This window comes from Natator depressus, chromosome 9 (assembly GCF_965152275.1).
Source record: "Natator depressus isolate rNatDep1 chromosome 9, rNatDep2.hap1, whole genome shotgun sequence".
NCBI classification, from domain to species: Eukaryota; Metazoa; Chordata; order Testudines; family Cheloniidae; genus Natator; species Natator depressus.
In genome coordinates this window covers 44,538,996-44,561,641 of record NC_134242.1, presented here as the reverse complement: position 1 = coordinate 44,561,641, position 22,646 = coordinate 44,538,996, and the positions used below count along the sequence as shown (strand labels likewise).

The 22,646-nt window shown below is 42.8% G+C and overlaps 1 protein-coding gene across 1 annotated transcript in view; it reads right to left on the bottom strand.

The window, feature by feature from the left end:
* ARHGEF4 (Rho guanine nucleotide exchange factor 4) overlaps nucleotides 1-22,646 on the bottom strand; it is a 326,464-nt gene that overhangs the window by 262,148 nt on the left and 41,670 nt on the right. Inside the window, exon 3 of the mRNA XM_074964006.1 lies at nucleotides 9,661-9,762. Coding sequence (XP_074820107.1) covers nucleotides 9,661-9,762 — 102 coding nt within the window. The remainder of the gene's footprint in view (nucleotides 1-9,660; nucleotides 9,763-22,646) is intronic.

Genomic DNA, 22,646 nt, shown 5'->3' with positions numbered 1-22,646 from the left:
GCCACAGACTCTTTAGCATAAGGGAATAGAGCTGCTTACTGTAGATTGTGTCAACCTTTTTAAAAAGATAAAAGTGTAATTTATTTGCCTTCTTGCTCCCCCACCTTCCTGTTTTAGCTGCACTCTTTCCTGTAGCATATTGTGGCTTGCTTTTTCCTACACTGTCTTCAATGTCCACCTTCTCTCTCTCCCTTCTTATATCTCCTTTTCCATCCACATTACATTGTCTACATTCTTCCTTGTATATTATGTTTCTCACTTCTCCAGTCACCTTTGGCTCCTCTTACTCATGTGGGGTATGCCTCATTAGAGTTTGGAGCCACAGTTCAACAAGCAACACACCTTATGGGTAGGCTCCAGTCACCTTTCCTTCACTACCTCTTAGAGACCAAGGTCTGGTCTACACCAGTGGTTTTCAAACTTTTATTCTGGAGACCCAGTTGAAGAAAATTGTTGACGCCCGTGACCCAACAGGAGCTGGGGATGAGGTGTTTCAGGTGTGGGAGGGGCTCAGGGCTGGAGCTGAGGGTTAGGGTGTTAGGATGAGGGTTGCAGGGTGGGGCTGGGAATGATTCAGGGTTTAGGAGGGGGCTCTGGGCTGGGCCAGGGGGGTCAGGGCTCTGGGTGCAGGCTCTGGGGTGCAGCAGGGGGCTCTGGGCTGGGGGTGCAGGCTCTGGGGTGGGGCTGGGGATGAGGGGTTTGGGGTGTAGTAAGGGGCTCTGGGTTTGAGAGGGCTCAGTGCTGGGGCAGGGGATTGGGGCACGGGCTTACCTCAGGCGGCTTGCGGTCAGCGGCACAGCGGGGGTACTAAGGCAGGCTTCCTGCCTGTCCTGGCACCACAGAGCATGCTGCACCCTGGCAGTGGCCAGCAGCAGGTCTGGCTCCTAGGTGAAGGCGTGCAAGCGGTTCTGAGTGGGTCTTGCCCTCAGGCACCACCCCAGCTCCCAACGGCCAGGAACCAATGCCTAGGAGCCAGACCTGCTGCTGGCCGCTTCCGGGTCACAGCGTGGTGTCAGAACAGGTAGGGGCTAGTCTGCCTTAGCCGGGCAGCACCGCTGATGGGACTTTTAATGGCCTGATCAGTGGTGCTGACCAGAGCTGCCGCCATGACCCAGTGCCTTACATTCCACGACCCAGTACTGGGTCACAACCCACAGTTTGAAAACCACTGGTCTACATACTACACTACAGGCAGCTGGCATTGACCTGACTATGGAAGGGTCTACACTTAAATTTCACTCCCACCAATGTAATTGCCCCCTTATGCTGACGTAATCACTTCACCTCCATGAGTGGCATAGAGTCAAGGTCAATGTAGTTAGGTTGACGCAATGTCAGTGTTGACACCGCGTTGCTTACGTCAACTATTACTGGCTTTCAGGAGCCATCCCACAATGGTTCACACTGACAGTACAATTGATACAAGCGCTCGGGGTGAGGACACACACCAACACAAAGTTTTACAAAAAACAAACAAACAATGCCTTAATAGTGTGAGAACTAAGCTGGACAAATGCAGTTACAGCTGCGGAACGGATACTTCTTTAGAGACCATCCGTTGGGATCTCTGCTTCAAGCACCAAAAACTCATGCTATTTACGTCTTTGATGTTCCAAGTTATTGTCATATATTTACCATGTGTTTCAAGGATTAACTATGTGTCTATTGACTGCAGCTGGAATCTATTAATTTAACAGCTAAGAATTCAAACTCAGCCATTGATTAGTGCCAGAAGACTTACACCACTCTGGCTACATGAGGGACTCATTTAATATTGAAGATATACTTCAAGGTAGACTTTCTGCACACTCTGCCCTCTGTCTGTGTATTCATTTGAGTGACAATGCAAGTATTCATTTAAGTGACTGATTAATAGTGTAATTACCTGTATACAATTGTAAAAGGGGGATGTGACAGAGCACATAGAATATGAACAACAGATTTGCATGTGTGTATAAGGGGAGGTGTCAATAACTGAAACCATGCAAGTAATGACATATCCAGACCTTTTGTTCCACCAGGAATTTTACTCTTCCTCTATCTCCTCATTGTGACATTTCCATGGAAGGTTAATCTTTGCAAAATTGACCCCTTCAGTTATCACACATATTAAATCAAACATCCAGAGCTCTGTTGAGTCCTTATGATGCTTGCCTCCATCCAAAGAAGGCCCAACCTCAATGCTAACCTTTTCCCCAGCTCTTAGTGGTACTAACTCATGTAGTCTTTGCACTCTGTGAGAGCAATGGTTTAAAGGTGATGTCCCCTGCGCACTGCAGCTGTGGCTCACTCCATGCCCCCTCTTCCATACGGAGGTCACAATGGAGTCCTATGAATTAACTTGGAGAAGCACCGATTGAGTGCTTATAGATTCCAGAGTTTTATTGTGAGCTGCAAGCTAATGAAAACACCGCTGTGCATTTTTGGATAGAATTTGCACAGCCAGAACCACTTGAGAGCAGATTTGTTCACTGCTGCTTATATTTCAGACCAACAGGTTCATCTTGGTGCCAAAACTATCACAGTATGTTAAAGCTTTTCCACAAAGCTGAATATTAGGCCTTTCCTATATTCAAATACAGTATGCAGTTTAGCAGATGCAGTCTTGTTTTCCAGAAGCAGTGCTAGAGCAAGTGTCTTCATAGAATCAACTATCACAATACATGAAGTTTGCTTTTATTGTTTCCGTCTAATAACTGCCATTTGCATTTTGCTCAGATTATAAATTATTTTACAGCTACCTGCTGAAGTACTGCTATTATTTAATGAATTAGCAATAACAATATTTTAAGAGCAACCAGTTTTTAATATGGATAACAGACAGTAGCAGGGAAATTATTTGAAACACAATATTACAAAACTTTACTTATGGAAAGCTAGAGGGCTTAGATAACTGCTAATGGAAAACACACCTTCAAATTTTCATCATTAGCTCAGACCTGCTCTGGTTGGTAGAGGCTGAAGTAGTTAGCCAGTGCAAGTGCCTGTTTACAAGTACCAATGTCAAAAAGATAGATGACTAGGATGCTGGAAATTGATGCCCTTGAACAACTAGTGGAATTTGTATAATGTGACTTTTGTGAGTCTATTTTCAAGCTTTAGAAGGCAAAGTTAAGTTTGGGTAGGCAGAGAAGCAACATGTACGATATGAAACCCTATTATCCTCAAATACTCTTCACACTAAGGGTCACATTATAAGTTCATGATAGATCCACAGGCCTGAGGTACCCAGGATAGTGATAGTTCAGCTATTTTACAATGGGTCAAATCCTTTCCTTCCTCCAGGTTTGAGTGAACAGGCTGTGATGGGCCGAATCCCAACCACAGAAATGCCCTTTGAAGGGCAGAATCCCACCGTGAGGGCTACAATCTTCCTAAAAGAGAAGGTGAACAAGTAGATTTGCAATCCACTGGCTACAACCCTAATCAATCTCCAATAACTTTCCATACCATCTTGGATGGAGCCCAGCTCTATGGCACAAAGAGCCAAAACCATTGGTATTGGCCTCCGGCATCCTGCCCCTTTCAAAGTAGGCAGCACTTCCCTTGTTTTACCCACTGTATAGTGAGACCTTAGTATCCACAGAGCGGGAGACCAGATTTATATGCACTGAAATATTTCATATACTGTAATAATCTGACCACCAAGCAAATCCAGATATGAAAGCCTGTAACCTTCATTCACCTTAAGTATTGCATATCCTATAATACAAAAGTAATGCTCGTGTGAAAAAGTAAGCTGCAAACTACAAGGTGTTTGGTAGGTTTCTCTCAGAATATGACCTAGGTTCCAATTGTGATATCAGGAAGTGCATCTGTTAGGTTAGCTATATAGGGGGACTACCTTCAGTTCTTGTGTACAGACAAGTTCTAGTTCTATATTCCGGAGGCAGAAGGCAGCTGCAATACTGCATAGGGTGGGCTTAAAAGAAGTTACCAGCTAATTTTCTTGTGTGCTGTAAGAAGTGGAAGCGGTTGGATCTTGAGCAATCCACATGCTAGACATGCCAACCATTGCAACACACCGATGATCGCTGCTGGTGTTCTTTACAAGATGAACATTCAAAGAGGTTCAGATACCAAATTATGCCAGGATTTCATGTATCACATATATAGTATAATATGAAACAAAGAAGCAGCTAAATGAAATTTATTCAAGATGGCAACACTGAATATCCTGTACATAGAGTATTCAACAAAGACTTTCTGAGCAATCCCAAGCAACTGAAGGCTTCCATGGTGACTTATGCTACAAAATAAATATTGTGTAGCATCTTTCTGCTTACTCAAGATCCTCTTTTTCTGGAGATGCAACGTGATGAAGCATTTACTGCATACAGGACATTGGAAGCATAATCCAAAACAATGTTCAAGGGCAGAAAGTGACTATTGATATATTTAGGTCCACTTTAATTCACAAAAGCAAGGAAATTCAGAATAAGGTTAAAGAACTGGAAAGACACATAAAAAACACATTCCCTTTTTTTCTTACAAGAGACTTCATTTTTTGGCTTCCAGGAAAGGGCTGAATAATTTCATTGTAATCCCATGACATTCTCATAGCAAGTTTTAATGACGTGACATGGAAAATCTGAGATATGTAGACACTGAGACAAGAAACAATATTGTTAAAATTATGTCTCTAATCAGAGAAACTGGATATGGATAATCCAAGTTATGGAAGAAGCCAAGGAAGCAGAAAATTACCTTTGAACATTTAGTGCCAAGGCTACATTTTAAAAACAATCATCGCTGAGCCCAGAGTCTAATGCTACGAAGAGTAGGTTGGTCAGGGTTCCCAGTAGAAAGGCCCAAAGAGCAGCAGTCTGCTGGGAAATGTAGGCCATTTGGCAATTCTGAGTTTTAGAGATGGGTTAAGTTTGGGAAGATTTGTTTTATTTTTTTTTTTACCAGACATCCCTATGACTTGTATGTCTTAGATTTCTTTGAGAGCCTTGAGTAATAAATTACAATGTTTGTATGTATAAGAATTAAATCTTCAAGTGTGTGTATACGTTATGCACATTTTGTTAAACATGCACACTGATGTATTTGTACACAAGATGAATGTGCTAGTCAAAGTTAACACATGCCTATATGTAACCATAAAGCCACTTCCATTGTGGTTACTGCTCCTTTCCACTCCACTTAACCAGTCTTACAAAAGCAGTCTGGATAAAATGCCTTATCAGAGAACTGTACAGCATAAGAAGGAAGGTGGCAAAAGAGGGTAAAGCCTTGCCAAAGGCTGGGACAGAAATGATATCTGGAAGCATTTCTGGAAGAAGACACTGAAAAAGAATCAGAGGGTCCTGAGCTTTGTTTTTTGGCATTGATAACGGTACTGAGAGCTAGCCACAGTTAGCAATAAAGCTTTGTGTGCTGTGCCATGATTTCTCCTGTGTCACTAAGGGTTTGGTTTTGGGTGTAATGGGGTGCTGGGTGCTCCCCTTGGGTCATTGCCAGCTAGTGCTTTCCTATAAAAAGGCTATATTCTAAAACAGGTTTCAAGGAAACACATAGTGCTCATGAGAGATGCCAAATTAAAAGATCCTATTGTCTCCAGCTGTCAGTTATGCACAGGACTCTTAACAGCATGGGCAATTCCAGTATAAGTTTCTCCACCTTGCCTCGCTAATGAGGCTCAGCTCCCTTGGAGATGCCCCTTCTAGGATATACAGGGTAATTCAGTCTCCATTCCCACAGAGCCCTTGCCAAGTTTATCACTGGGCCGTAATCAGAACACCCATCACCCACAGGAACTTTTGCTCCAACATTCTTACCTTATTGGGGACCACTGTGCAGTAATCTTTGCTCTTTGAATCAATTCTTCAATCCCAAAATTAGAGGAAAAAAGATTGCTTCAACCATAACAGAAACAACTCAGAAGACTCCACAGATAACCAAATCCTCCTGGCAAAAACTTTGTTTATGTAAATTGTCCTAATGTGTGATACAGCATGGCCAAAGGGCAGCAGGAGAGTGTTTTTTTTTGTTTTTTTGTTTTTTTGGAAGCAGAAAGGAGCCTTATTCCCTATAGAGGGAAGAAAGTTTGCTATAGATTAATTAAAGCACCTGAAGCCAATTAGAGCACCTGAAGCCAGTCAGCTGATCCCCCCACTTCAATCACACAAGGGAAGGAGTTGAAGCAGAGTGGATTGGTGTTAGAGCAGATTGGAAGGAAGCAGGGGAGAGTTTGGAGAAGTGCTGTGGTGGGCTAAGAAGACCAAGACCCTAGGTAAAGGGACACCAGGTTGGTGCAGAGGGAGGGCCGGAAGCCCCACAAGGTGAAGGGCAGGAGAGGGAAGTAGCCCAGGGGAAGGAACCGCTAGTTCAAGCGGTTTAACACTATCCTTAGGGCCCCTGGGCTAGGACCTGGAGTAGAGGGCGGGCCTGGGTCCCTCCCTTTCCACTCCCCTCCTCTAGGACACTAGTGGGGCAGTTAATACCCCAGTTCAGGGGTGAGAAATATTGCCCTGAATCCTCCCCAAGAAGAGAAAGCATGAGACCCATCAAAGTAGTGCTGGCAATTTGCCACATATGTTAGAGTATAACTCCAGTATCAAAGTAAATGACTGGAGCATAAAATGGTTCTTGATTGATGACAGTTCATTCACTCTTCATAGGGATGGGGAGCTTGGTTAGTCTTATTATTTACTAGGGAACAAAGTAAAAGAAGCAGCCAAATTTTCAAACATGAATGTCTACAGATAAGTGCATCTGTGTGGGTGTAGGAGCCTAACTAAAAGGGGCATGATGGTTCAGCATTCATTTAGATACCTTAATATGAATTTAAGAGGGTGCCCTCACTTGCAAATTCAGACCAGTACTCACAACGTTTTTAACATTTTAACTGTAACTTGTATCTCTTACCAAAAGAGTTCTCCTGGTTGATTTTTTTTTTCTTTTGCAATGCCAGAAATATCAAATATTCAGTTTTTGCTGGATGACCTTGCAATTATCTTTGGAGAACCTGAATAGTGGACTCCCACAAGGCTATGCCCTTAACTGCAGATAATTTAAGTCAGAATCTTTCCCTTCAGGGGGAGGAAGTGAGCTGAAGTACAATTTAGCCTTCTGAGAAATTACTATTTAGGTCCTCCAAAAATCTTGCTAAAGTTCTCCAGGAGGGAGAGGACCCATCATCTCCCATGTTAAAAGCAAGCAGAAAACATTTTGAAGAAACCATTCAAGACTCTTCAAAAAGCAGCAAGTTAAACGTTCAGCTGCCAGTCCTGTGCAACTGGTTTTGCATGAACACTAGTTTATCTTAGTACCTCTTTTCAGGGAACATGCAGGATAACTTAATAACCAGTGTTGCCCTTCTAACTTTTCTGAAGCAAGTATCTAGAATATGTTGCCTATTGCTATAATTATGACAACATACAGAAGGGGATACCCTTATGTATCTGCAGACTGAAATTGCAGGAGTTCAGTAGAATATTTAAATTGCCAGAGATAATTGCATGCTGTTTAAATTTCACTAGCATGAAAAGGATGTATACTAATCACCTTTAATTGCTATGTGCTGAAAGAGGACAGTTAGCATTGTTAATGGGTTTGTTTCATTTTTAATTGTGTTCTAGATTGGGCTTCCTCTCAAATTAAACCTCCCCCTCAGAACCACGTGTGAGCAGGGAGATACTGCCCACTGAATAGTTCCTGGATAAACAATGCAATTTGACTCAGAAGATGACTCAGTTTCAACTAGAGAGGGAGCATTTCTAAATAAGGCTAAGTGATTTGTGAAGTCAAGGAAGTACAGGTTTGGGGAGAAAGACTTTGGTCCTTATAGAAAGTGGATCTTCACTAGCCAGATGCTAACAGAACCTCAACTGTACTGTTTAGTTCATTGTAACTTTGTTTATAGAGTTGATTTTTAATAAGAAAAAAAGGATTGTGTGATTATTGAAAGAGGAAGACTTTTAAATTCATTATTAAAGAAGCTTGCTTAAACCTTGTTCTCTACTGCCCAGAATGTTGCAGAGAACTGAAGTCGGGGCTTTACATGACCAAGAGCTGGTCAGGGAAGTGCATGTTCAGAAGGACAGCAGAGCTGAGAGAGCAATTTAGAGTGAAGCAAGTAAGCATAGTCCCCCAAAGAACTCAGCAGCAATGAAGACAGTGCTTAATTTGTAATGAAAAGGTGCCAGGGCTCAAGCAATTTTTTACATTCATAACTAGTGCAGCAAGCTCAGAGGTGCCAGGGCTATGAACTGTGAAGCCTAGAGATTTCAGGGCTCAGCCCTGGCACAAATTAAGTACTGAGTGAAGGAGAACAGATACAAGTGTGAGGAAGTGTGGTGAAGGAGTCAGAATTAGAGGAAAAGGTAGAGCTAACAACAGAAGACCACATTATCAATAGGTGGCTCAAAGAGGAAAGTTGGTCCAGTGGTTAGGGTACCAGCCTCAACCTTAAAAGACCCAAGTTCAATCCTATACTCTGAGACTTCTTAAATCACTTAACCTCCATACTGCAGCTTCTCAGCTGTAAACTGGGGATAACAGCACTTCCCTACCTCACAGGGGTGTTGTGAGGGTAAATACATCAAACATTGTGAGGTGTTCAGATATTGTGGCAATGGTGGAAAAGTCTACACAGTGACCTGCAGCACGTCTTAGAGCCTCGGTAGACAGACTTGAGCTGTGGTGCTAAATATAGCTGTGTAGATGTTGTGGCTTGGAGTCTGATGCCTAGAGAGCAGAGTGGACTTCAGAGAGCAACAAACATCCACACAGCTCTTTTGTTGACCCTGAGTCTGAGACACACTGCCACTCACTGTGTATATGTACCCAGTAGTATCTATGGGAGATAGAGGGAAAGGAGGCCTCTGAGAGCATTACTGATGTATACCAAGTCTGTTTAATGTGATAAACCTAGCTAATATATATAATAGGCCAGCAAAACTACCAAACAGGAGTGTATTTATGACCATGATTTTCTGCAACTGCAGGGTTTGTACAGTTGCTTTACCCACAAACAATTCCATTAAATCTAGCATTTGAACTGAAATGAAAGCAGGACTAATTGGTGGAAATTGGTACCACAATTCCCTACAAACAACTCACGGTTGTGCAGCATTATACACAGCCACCCAATTACATTAGCCACTGAACCCTAAATGTTATGTTTTTTTACAGGGCCTGCTCCTGGGAGGGGCTGAGCACTTCTAGCTTGCATTGTCTTTAAATGAGTCATCAAATTACATTTTGGTATATTGTGTTTGAAAAGTAGTGAATGGTCACAAAGACTATTAAACTTCAAAGATTATGATGCTCCCTATGAACAAAGGGTAGAAATAGGATTGCATATTTAGTTTTAGTATTGGTTGACTTTGAAAGAATGTTTACTATATAAATTTACCCTTGCATTAAGTTTCCTAAAAGCACCAAATGATTGTAAGGTATAGTTGATTGTACACCTCCTAAGACCAGTTCTGAGCTATCTTGAAAAAGCAACAGACTTTCTTGCAAAGCCTATAACCGTCATGAGGAGAAAACTTCTCTTTTTAAACTCTGCAAGAACACAGATTAAGACCCCAGTTTTCTAGTGAGCTCTATATGGGAGACCCCTGCACATGTGCATACACACAGAGTCCACCTGACCTCACCATGAACAACAATAAATTACCAACTTAAAACATAAGGAGATTCCTCCACCTGAAATTGACTCAGCACTTGGGTGTGGAGCTTTGGCTTCTTAGAAGTAATCTCCTCTTCTGTCCCTCCAGCAGTCCTTCTTGCAGCACTTCCTCTGAGCACCTGTACAAGGAGAAAGCCAAGCTGGAGTTAACCCTCTGGGTACCAGAGACACACCAGTGCTACCACACTTTATCACGCTTGTGGATAGATACAGATTTCTTGAACTCTATATGGATATGAGTTATAGGGCAGATTTTCAAAAGAGCTCAGAATCCAATAGCTCCCACTGAGAACAACAAACATTACCAAACTCTTTCGAAAGGCCAGCCCTAATTGTGGGTGCAGTGCTTCCCAAAGCCTGAGTCACCTATAATAATTTATAGCCAGATCCTGCAACTGAATCTGCCCATTCAGATCCTTGTCAGACTAAGGCCTTACTGTCATAACTAGCATCATACCGTACACAGTTATAAGTAGTTACTATTTGGCAATTTCTGTTAACTGTCATTTCTTTTACAATAACCTACCATCATTTCAGTTGCTCTAACCCACAGAAACATTAGACTCAAAGCAGTCTTTTAAGTAGTGTGCCAACAAAAAGTTATGATACCCAGGCCCACTAATGGGGGGGGGGGGCTGGTAAAGAGGGCAATTGCCCAGGGACCCAGGTGATTTAAAAGGACCTGAGGGCCCCCTGGCTGCCACTGCCAGCAGCGCAGCAGGACTAAGGCAAGCTTCCTGCCCGTCCTCGCTCCGTGCGCTGCCTCCACCCCAAGCGCTGACTCCACAGCTCCCATTGGCTGGGAACTGTGGCCAACGGGAGCCGCAGGGGCTGTGCCTGTGGGCAGCGGCATGTGGAGACCCTCTGGGCCCCCTGCCTAGGAGCCACTGCCAGAGGGGTGTGCTGGTTGCTTTTGGGAGCTGCCTGAGGTAAGCACCAACCCCTTGACCCCCTCCTATACCCCAACCCCAGCCTAGAGCCCACACCCAAACTCCCTCCCAGAGTCTGACCCCCTCACCCTCTCCTGCACTCCAATCCCTTACCCCAGCCTAGTGAGGGTGGGGGAAAGCGATTGATGGAGGGAGGGGGGGATGGAGGGAGCAGGAGGCGGGGCCTCAGAGAAGGGGCAGGAGAGGGGCGTGGTCTTGGAATGAGCGGGATAATGATCTTCGGGTTTGCACGATGAGACAGTTGGCAAACCTACCAAGCGGGCATGTGGAACCCCGGCCGTGCTAGAAGAGTGCGCCCAGCAGCGCAGCTGGCAGCTCCCTGGGCACCAGCCAGTGCAGGTGCAGCACCGCCCAAATGTCAGGCAGACCGTGTCCGCGGCTTATGTGTGTGTGGGGGCCCATTGACTGTTCTGCCCTGGGGTCCAGAATTGCTGTCAGCAGGCCTGCTGATACTAGGAATTATTTTTGCCTAGAGTTTTTAGGTCAAAGTCAGACAGTTTTCATACATGTAACAGCAGACATTTTTAAAGAAGAACCTAGACTTGACTTTAAACAGATCATAGTACCCAACTGACTAGTGACTGGTTTTATTTTCATACAGCTAAAATACACTATGAGAATGTACCCTTTAAAAAATTGAGTTGCAGTTTAGCAGAGTCTGTTTTTTCCTTCTTTATTCAAAATTTCTCCTTACTCGAAATGGCCAAAATTTGAGGGGTTAAAGCTACCTAATAGGATTGCAGGTGCTCATATCTCCAGTAAAAATGGCCTCTCTACTACTTGAGGAGTAGATACTCCTTGCAAAGATGGCTGCCCTGTTTCCTTTTGTTTTCAAGAGGACTAAATCAAATGGCTGCCTGCTAGGAAAATGGATGCTGTTTCACAAAAGCCATCCTACTTCTTAACCCTCATACCTACCGATGTGTGAAAATAATGTAAATGTTGCATATTGTGCCATAACTAACAGTGGCTCTTCAGTTTAAAAGCTGTTTTTAAAAAATTTCTTCACTGTGAATTAAGCTATTAAATATTGGAAAGTAGGAGTTCTACTATGTGTAAACATAAATACCCCTTATATGGGTAATCAGTAGGGTTTGTTCTCTAGCCAACCCTCCAGAAAGGGAGCGTTGACTAGTGGTTAGACTGCATAGCCACACGCATAGATTTGGTGGATTCCTTCTGACGCTTGAGGGGATGAAGCTGGGGTTTATCATGTCAAAGACATGAGTACTATTCCCAGCATTGCTAGAAATGATTTTATAAAACCTCTGTTAACTAGTAAAATTGGGTGGCTGATATTTGACTGCTTCCTAAAGTAGGAGTATAAGGTACTGCTCAGCTTGTGTAGTAAAGTTCATAGAAATATAAGAAGCAGGGAGAAGAAGAGATGAAATTTGAACTTGTGATCTCCTGCATTCCAGCCCAGTACAACTTCCACTAAGATAAAAGGTAGTTTGCTGGGGATATCGCCCTCTTCCACTTAGCCAAAACTGGAAGCAAGACTCAGCTGAAACACAGTACATTTAAGAGCTCTGCTTGCTCTGTGACAGTGAGGCCACCCCTAGCAAAGAAGAGAGCCACAGCCTATGCGTCATAGACTTGTAAGGAAACTGTCAACCCCATGCACCTCAGCTCTGTTGTGGAGCAGCAGCAGAGGTGCCTGCAAGAGAGATACTTACAAGCTCTAGTGCTGGGGGGTTCTCCAGCCTCTGAAGCTTTGCAGCTTTGGCAGAGGCTCCTCTGTAATTTCAGGAGCTGTGTCACTTGACAGGAGCCCCATGCATGTAGACACTGTGCTGCTGGAGTGACAAACTGGCCTCCCTGCACATACACACAGTTACCCACCCAACTCCTCTCCCCTTCCCAACTTCAACCATACCTTTCTCTCTCCATATCCCCCAGGTCATAGAGAGGACAACATCTCTGTTCCCCACTCCCATGCATGTTATCCCATAACCATCCTACACTAGCTGTGCTTAGGTAAAGGGGATTAAGGCTGGTTAAGTGTGACATCCCCAAGGAAAGCCCTGAAGAGCAAACAAGTGACAGGATGCCTCAAACGCAACAATCTCTCACAGGACAATGCAAAGCCTTCATTACAACTTTGGCAACATCAGCACACATTCAGAGGTGACATGCACACAGGTTAAGTGTGCCATGTGCTATGCCTTTTTGAGGGAAATATGAGGTTGTAAATAAGGTTTTGTGTTCTACTCGGAGGGAGATTAATGTAGTGTGTAAAGTTTCCTTAGCAGCTGGAGACAGAGGGAAGATAAATGCAGTCTGGCAGTAGAAACATGCTCTTTAGGTACCATGGTAGGGCTAAGAAGTGCCCATAGCTTGCTATTCCCTTGTTATCTTGGGCTTGTGCTGAGGGGATGTCACACTGAGGCCTTGTCTTCACTGCTAAAAAAGGTACATTTTTTACCTCAGGGTAACTAATGCGTATGAACTATCCCAAGATAAAAACACAGTGAGACATGGCACTTTTACCATGAGGTAAAAAACACACCTTTTTAAGCAGGGAAGATAAGGCCTTACACCCATGTAAATGAAGTGGGGGGGAGGGAGCCCACAGAATTAATATACATAATGTATGCTTTAGTTATGGACCCCACTAAGCTCCACCCATACTAATGTCATATCTATTTCCATAGAAACGGCATCTGTTATTATTTCAGCAAAATTCCCATGGGCCTCAGTTGGGGTTCTGACTGAATAAGGTCTGTAGGCATGAGCTCATAGTAACTAAGAGCATATTTCAAAAGGAGAAGAAAGCAGAAGGGATTTATGAAAATGACAAAAACGAACAAAAAAAGATTAGACTGACTCTAAATGGTACAAGCAAACTATGTGATGTTGCTAGGTTTATTTCCACTTGTTTGGAAAGATTGGCATAATTCCCTCTTGGCTCTGCCTTCAGTGATTAATATAAACATTTTTAACTCATAACAGTAAAAATACACCAGACCAGGTTGTGAAGAGTGTGGGGAGAGATCGATATTGAGTCCATTAGCTAGAGAATACATAGCAGCTGATCTTTCATGGCATTTATCTTTACTCATGAGGAAAGGCCTTATAACTTAACTGTGGTTAAATCACTTAAAATTACCCCTCACTTCCTCAAATATTGTACTATCATGTCATGTATTTTTACATGCTGATCCCATAGCAGTCTCTTGTCATAGGTTCTTTACCATTTGGGCAGCAAAATGGCTTCGTGCTATGAAAGGAGGAATGCTGAATTCTCTGTGAACAGTTTCATTTTTTTCCCCCACCTTAAACTACAGAAAATGTGCCAAGTCTGTGTTGAATGGAATTCAGTGTAAATACATCTTTGAGGTATTATTGGATTTTAGAGTTTAGCCTTTAATCCAGAAACACAAATGACTAACTGTGCAATCTTGTTGTAGTGGTGTTAGTCCCAGGATATTAAATAGAAAAGGTGTGTGAGGTAATATCTTTTATTGAATCAACTTCTGTTGGTGAAAGACAAGCTTCCAAGCTCTACAGAGCTCTTCTTTAGGTCTGGGACAAGGCTGGGAAAGGAAATCATCATGTCGCAGCTAAATATAAGGTGAAACAGATTGTAAAGCATAAGAAGTTAACACATGTTGCAAGAAACCATTCAAAATGAAGTGGGCAATTAACACCCCTGCAATCAGAAGACAAAAGGAGAATTAGTGGGTTATATATTGTAATGAGTTTCAGAGTGGTAGCCATGTTAGTCTGTATGAGCAAAAACAGAGTCTTTGTGGCACCTTAGACTAAAATTTATTTGGGCATAAGCTTTTGTGGGCTAAAACCCACTTCATCAGATGGGTTCTAGCCCATGAAAGCTTATGCCCAAATAAATTTGTTAGTCTCAGCTGAGACCATGATTAGCAGAGTTATGAATTTAAGCTCCTAGGCTCATCTTTTCAAGGTCTTATAATTGTACAGTATCAAACTCTGATAAAGGATGAGGATGGATTTTGTGGGGGAAAATGTTTAATTATCAGAAGCATTCCCTGTGCCTAGTACAGTAGTAGATTGCTGAAAGAGCTTACATCTGGTTAGGGAGGAAATTTCAATCAGTAATTAGCATCAAATTAACTTTGGTCTCACCTTTAGCCAGGCAAGCATGCCACTCTATCAACTGCCCTCTGGTGGAAGACAGCAAATTAGAAAGAGGAATCACTATACCATGGCACACAATGGCCAACACGTTTCTAACTGATGATAAACTGGGTAAAGGAGTGTTTGTTATAGACAGTGCCACTTGCAACTAACATGGTGCTTAGCAAATTAGGAGGAAAGAACTATGAAATTCTTCAGTATGAAATAGAAATAGCTCTTGATCTGGCTAATAGCACCCAGGGTCTCTACAGCTGGCTGTGTAACATTTACAGGGCACCAATAGAAAATGGTGTACATTGTCAAGTGTTTGACCTGTAACTTAACTAACTTTTGACAGTTGCTCCATTTTACATCCTTTCCAATAGTGTTTCAAAAGAGGTGTCACATGACCTTTCAAAATGCAGTTTGGGAACACACTGAAGCATTGGTCTTGTACACTTCCATGCAAAAGACCTAGATTGATTTCTAGGTCTGTTTTTTTGCTTGCCAGTTCAACAAAGCAGGGGCCTGGGGCACCACAGGGGTACCTGATTCAACCTCTGGCTGAGGCAGCATCTCCTATTGCACCACAGCAACTCCTGCAGTCAGGCAAAGGAGCGATCCCGATAGGCTCCAGAGGTAGTTGCATCTAGCTCTGCTCAGCCAAAACTATGGGATCTTGAAGAGGAAAGATGGACTATTGTTTGAGGACACCAATTAAAAAAAATTGACTCTAACATCACAGCTATTTTCAACACAGTAACAAATAGCTTAGGGCAGTAGTTCTCAAACTGTGGATGAGAACCCCAAAGTGGGTCGTGACCCTGTTTTAAGGGGTTGCAAAGGCTGGAGTTAGATGTGCCTGGGCCCGGAGCCGGAGCCAAAACCCTCGGCCATCAGCTTTGGCCCACCTGCCTGGGGCAGCTGGGCTCGGGCAGGCTTAGGGTTCAGTCCCAGCTCCTGGAGTCGAATTTGTTGTCGTCAGAAGTGCAATGAAGTTTGAGAACCCCCGGCTTAGGGTAAATTAGCATTTCAGTCTAATTTCTGAAAATTAGATAAATGCCCTCCTTTTTCAGGAAGTGAATGTCCAAGACTTGCAAATATTAAAAGACAAATATTTGCACTGATTTAATGAAATGCCTTTATGGGAAACAGAGAAGCTCTTTTTGTAATTAAATTGTAAAAGAGTAGGATTCTTCCTGTTGCCTTCTCCTTCATTTTGGCAACAATCTGATACTTTTCCACCTTTTGAACAGGTTAATTTGTAGCTTTTCTAATTAATTAGACCCATCCTGCCAGAGAATAAACAGCCGGAAAATAGGTTTCAGAGTGGTAGCAGAGTTAGTCTGTATCAGCAAAAAAAAAAAAGTGTATTTGTGGCACCTTAGAGACTAACAAATGTATTTGGGCATAAGCTTTCGTGGGCTAAAACCCACTTCATCGGATGCATGCAGTGGAAAATACAGTAGGAAGATATACACAGAGAACATGAAAAAGTAGGTATTGCCATACCAACTGTAACGAGACCAGTCAATTATGTTGGGCTGTTATCAGCAGGAGAGAAACTTGTAGGGCCATCCTGATGATCACATTTCAAACAGTTGACAAGAAGGTGTGAGTAACAGTAGGGGAAAAATAGCATGGGGAAATAGTTTTTACTTTGTGTGATGACCCATCCACTGCCAGTCTTTATTCAAGCCTAATTGAATGGTGTCCAGTTTGCAAATTAATTCCAATTCTGCAGTTTCTCGTTGGAGTCTGTTTTTGAAGTTTTTTTTGTTGGAGAATTGGGACTTTTTAGGTCTGAAATTTAGTGACCAGGGAGGCTGAAGTGTTCTCCGAGTGGTTTTTGAAGGTTATAATTCCTGATCTCTGAATTGTGTCCATTTATTCTTTTGCGTAGATTGTCCGGTTTGGTCAATGTACATGGCAGAGGGACAATGTTGGCACATAATCAAAAAGGCTGACAAAGGAGGTGCTGTCGTCATCATGAATAGGTTGGAATATGAATGAGAGGCTGCTAGGCAGCTCTCCAACACCATGTTCTACAGGCCATTACCCTCTGATCCCACTGTGGGTTACCAAAAGAAACTACACCATTTGTTCAAGAAACTCCCTGAAAAAGCACAGGAACAAATCTGCACAGACACACCCCTAGAACCACAACCAGGGGTATTCTATCTGCTACCCAAGATCCATAAACCTGGAAACCCTGGATGCCCCATCATCTCAGGCATTTGCACCATGACAGCAGGATTGTCTGGTTATGTAGACTCCCTCCTCAGGCCCTATGCTACCAGTACTCCTAGCTATCTTCGAGACACCACTGACTTCCTGAGGAAACTACAATCCATCGGTGATCTTCCAGAAAACACCATTGTGGCCACTGTGGATGTAGAAGCCCTCTACACCAACATTCCACACAAAGATGGACTACAAGCAGTCAGGAACAGTATCCCCGATAATGTTGCAGCAAACCTGGTGGCTGAACTTTGTGACTTTGTCCTCACCCATAACTATTTTACATTTGGGGACAATGTATACCTTCAAATCAGTGGCACTGCTATGGGTACCCGCATGGCCCCACAGTATGCCAATTTTTATGGCTGACTTAGAACAACACTTCCTTGGCTCTCATCCCCTAACGCCCCTACTCTACTTACACTACATTGATGACATCTTCATCATCTGGACCCATGGAAAAGAAGTCCTTGAGGAATTCCACCATGATTTCAACAATTTCCATCCCACCATCAACCTCAGCCTGGACCAGTCCACACAAGAGATCCACTTCCTGGACACTACAGTACTAATAAGCGATGGCCACATAACAACCACCCTATACCAGAAACCTACTGACCGCTATACTTACCTACATGCCTCCAGCTTTCATCCGGACCACACCACATGATCCATTGTCTACAGCCAAGCTCTACGAGACAACTGCATTTGCTCCAACCCCTCAGACAGAGACAAACACCTACAAGATCTCTATCAAGCATTCTTAAAACTATAATACCCACCTGCTGAAGTGAAGAAACAGATTGACAGAGCCAGAAGAATATCCAGAAGTCACCTACTCCAGGACAGGCCCAACAAAGAAAGTAACAGAACACCACTAGCCGTCACCTTCAGCCCCCAACTAAAACCTCTCCAGCGCATCATCAAGGATCTACAACCTATCCTGAAGGACGACCCATCACTCTCACAGATCTTGGGAGACAGGCCAGTCCTCGCTTACGGACAGCCCTCCAACCTGAAGCAAATACTTGCCAGCAACCACACACCACACACCAGAACCACTAACCCAGGAACCTATCCTTGCAACAAAGCCCGTTGCCAACTGTGCCCACATATCTATTCAGGGGACACCATCATAGGGCCTAATCACATCAGCCACACTATCAGAGGCTCGTTCACCTGCACATCTACCAATGTGATATGCCATCATGTGCCAATGCCCCTCTGCCATGTACATTGGCCAAACCGGACAATCTCTACGCAAAAGAATAAATGGACACAAATTAGACATCAAGAATTATAACCTTCAAAAACCAGTCAGAGAACGCTTCAACCTCCCTGGTCACTCAATTTCAGACCTAAAAGTCACAATTCTCCAACAAAAAAACTTCAAAACCAGACTCCAACGAGAGACTGCTGTATTGGAATTAATTTGCAAACTGGACACCATTCAATTAGGCTTGAATAAAGACTGGCAGTGGATGGGTCATTACACAAAGTAAAAACTTTTTCCCCTATTGTTACTCACACCTTCTTGTCAACTGTTTTGAAATGGACCATTCTGATTATCACTACAAAAGCTTTTTCTCCTGCTGATAATAGCCCAACATAACTGACTGGTCTCGTTACAGTTGGTATGGCAATACCCATTTTTTCATGTTCTCTGTGTATATATCTATCTTCCTACTGTATTTTCCACTGCATGCATCCGATGAAGTGCTCACAAAAGCTCATGCCCAAATAAATGTTAGTCTAAGGTGCCACAAGTACTCCTCGTTTTTTTAAGCTGGAAAATAGTTCCTCTAAAAAATATGTGAATGTCACAAATGACCATGAATATATTTTTGTGATTGAAATTTTCACAGAAGAGAGCACCCTAACAGTTAAATGAGCAGCTCAGATCCACATTCTTGGATCAGCTTTCAAGATACTTGAAATCACAGGATACCATACTTCTGAAGGATTTTAACTACCTGTTGTATCACAAAAAGAGCCAAAGATGCAGCAGCAAAGCAGTTCCTAAGCTATGTTCTGTAGAAGAAAACTTTATAATCCAAAAAGCAAAAACCGCAACTTTAAGAGACATTTGCTTGAAGAATCTATCCTGGACATACTTGCCAGCAGACAGGACAGGATTGAGAATGTGAGGATTTATAGGTGTGACGGACAGAGAAGCTGACAGCAATCATACAGTTTGAAACAGAACTAGTGAATGCACACTTAATTTCACCAGTGTAAAGATCTGAATCACAGAATTCAGAAGCACAAAGGTATTGGATTTCAGAAAAGCAAATCTTGAAGATTTATGAAATCTACATAAGATTCAATGGGAGGAAGTAGCCAAATAGCATACAGGAAGGAAGGAGCCTGGGAAATGCTGAAAGACTACAGGTTTTTATGACAAGGAAGAATGCAAAGGACAAGAAATGGCAAGCATGGTTTCAAGCGGGACTGCTCAGATATGATAAAAAATAAAACAAAAAATCCTCTGTATTGCAAATGGAAAATGAGGAAGGCAGATGATCAAAAATACATACTCAATTAAGGTTTTCAGGAAAAGTTAAGGGCAGCATGAAAGCACAATGAGTTAATGTTAGCCAGAGGGCTGGGGAAAGAAATATAGCAGGGATAAAGAAAGGACCAAAGGGATCATCTGTAAATGGAGGCGGATGGAATTAACAACTCAAATGGCAGAGACACTGAAGTCCTTGTTTCAACAAGAAAAATAAAGGAAAGTAGCAACACTTATGCAGCGAGGATGACGAAACAGCTAGTTATAAAGATCTGGGAGGGGAATTTTAGAAAACTTGAATAGCTACAAGTCTGTTGGCCCAATATTATGCACCTTAAGGGGTTGGAATTAGCAAGAATTAACTTACTGTGCCACTCAGTCATTTCTGAAAAAAGTCATGGGGAAGTACCAGAAAACTAAAGCCAATGTTGTACTGGTAATGTGATATCTGGATTTTAGTAAACAATTAGATATAGGGTCTCTTGAAATCTCACAGCTAATTAAAGTTAGCTGGTATACATAAATGCTGTCAAGGGGCTTGGAAACTGACTCAGGAACTGGAAACAAAGGTTTATGATAAATGCTAAAGTATGATTTGTAAGGAAGTATCTAGGGAACACTTCTGCACTTGTAGAAGGATAACCTAACGGGTCTTCTTCCATCCCTTTGAACTATGGTTCTAGGATAAGCCAGAGGGAAGTCCTAATTGCTGTCATCTCAGAGGCTGGAATCAGGGATTTTAAAATTTGCTTCCACACATCATAGTCTTAGAAAATATTTTTTAAATTCCCAAAACTTTAATGAAACTTAGAAGGAAAAAATGCTGCAATATCAGCCCCCAGTTTTATTCATTCTTCTCTTAAAGATAAGAGGCCACGTTATTTCCTCCTGCTCCATGTGCTTGCAGTGGTCAGGCTATGAAAATTAGCTGGAATTTGTCTTTAACTGGCTAGCTGAGAATTCCCCAGCATAGGGGAACTCTCAAATTGTATTTAACCAACTCCGACTGTGACAAAGCTCTGTCCTTGCCTCCGTGGGTCCCACATTTCCTGACAGATTTCGCTAGCCTCAGAGGCTCACTGTGACCCTCCACGTAACCCTTCTTTCTCTAGGGACAAGGGTCAGTCTGAGCCATTTTCATCATAAGCCAGCAAGGGAAGTGAGGAGAAGTTATCCTTCCTTGCACAGTCTCTGTCTCCCAGTCTCAGTGATTAATCAGGGGGCAAAGGTTGGGGGGGGGGGAGGGGAGGAGAACCCAGGCCCACCCTCTACTCCAGGCTCCAGCCCAGGGACCCTAATAGTATCAGCTATGGTAGCTGACCTTTTAGAAACATGACATGTACAATTCCCTGGGCTACTTCCTCAAGCTCCACTTCACCCTTACCTCAGGGCCTCCTTCCTTGTGCCTGATATGGGGTGTACTACTCAGCCTCTCCAATAACACAACTTCCTCCCACAACTCCTGACATGCACACCCACCTGACTGGCTGGGAGGCTTTTAACTAGTTTCAGCCAGCCCCTGATTGACTTCAGGTGTCCCAATCAACCTAGCCTTCTCCCTGCCTTCTGGAAAGTTCTTAATTGGCCCCAGGTGTCTTAATTGACCTAGAGCAGCTGCCATTTCACTTAACCTGGTACCAGGGATTTGTTAAGCCTGGAGCTAATATATCTATTTCCCACTACTTTTCCATAGCTATCTAGCCTTGCCCCATCCCACTACACAAACTGTGGCCTCCTAGACATAGGGACAGAGAGGAGCATACTTGCACACTGCCAATTCAACTGGCATTTGGGCCCTTGATGACCATAACCAGCTGTTGCTCTTACGTTGGAGCAGCTTGAGAATCAGGGAACTGAACTGGCACCCTGATTGTACCTCCTACTACACTGAGCACGTAAGAATCTCAACACGTAAGAATAATGGTAGGGATTCATGAATCTCCACATAAAATTGTTTGCCTTTCTGACGCATCCATGGCTCTAGTATTAGAGCAGTCTAATTTTGTTAATTGATTACCTGATACTATGTTTTTGTAAGTACATATTCTTTTTTGCTGCCTTCCTCCTTTTTATTAATATTTTGGGTTTCCTTTCCTCTTCTGCGTTCTGGATTTTATAGGCAGGATTGCAACAAATTTGATAGTTTTTATGATTCAAGATTTGTACAAAAATTTATTTTCTTTGTTACTGGCCCACTAGATTCCATATCAGCATTGGTAATTATATATTTAGGCAGCATAAAAAGTATGAACATATATTTTGTTGGATTTAGACTATTAAATGTATTGATTTCAAATGCAAGAGGAGCCATTTTATATAAATGGTATTTAAGTAAACTGCTGAAACTGTATGTTTAATTCTGAAGCCTCTGTTAACACTTTTCCTGTCTGTGATGGGGTTTAACCCATCACCTGCAAGGCAAGGGAAAGAATCTCAATTAATCATGCACCGCACCATGGGGGGTGATTACCAAATTGCTTCCTGGCCAGGGGAGGCAGAACTAGGCTTTATAAGGAGCTGAGGGAACTCAGCTGAATGGAGAATACCCACGAGAGAGAAGGTAGGTGTTCCTGAGCTCTCTGGAAAGGGTTTAAGGCAAACTGTGATGTACCCAGGATACAACCTGGACTAAGGAACAGCTGTGTCACCTCAGCTCTCTAATCTGGGGTGTCTTTTACACTTCTTTGCTGTGAAAGCAATCACTCCTGGTCTGCTATCATGCAGCCTCCAACACATAAGTTACACCCTGTTATATTGTATGACTGCTGTAGCCAACCACTCTTGAATTACTCTACAGAGCAACACCAGCAAACTCCTAGCCCCAGACTTTCCCTAGAAATGTGTGTCTTGTTCTGCACAGCTCTTTCCTGGATAATACAAGCTCATATAAAATCCATTTTATTAATAGAAAATTATATGCACAAATCCTGTTATCCCAAATGGAGTTTCCCAAACACTTCAATCCAAATACACTGATTTAGATAAAACAATAAAGCAAGTTTAACTATAAAAGAATAGATTTTTTTTTGTGTGACTATAACTAATGAGGCATAAAAATCAGAATTGGTTACAAGAAAAATAAAACAACTAATGCCTAACAACCAACTAGAATGAATTCGAAGCAGGGTCTCTCTTGCTACACGTTTCAGCAGCCCTACTGCCTGAACTTCTTTAAGTCAGGATCCCTCCCTCAGTCCAATGG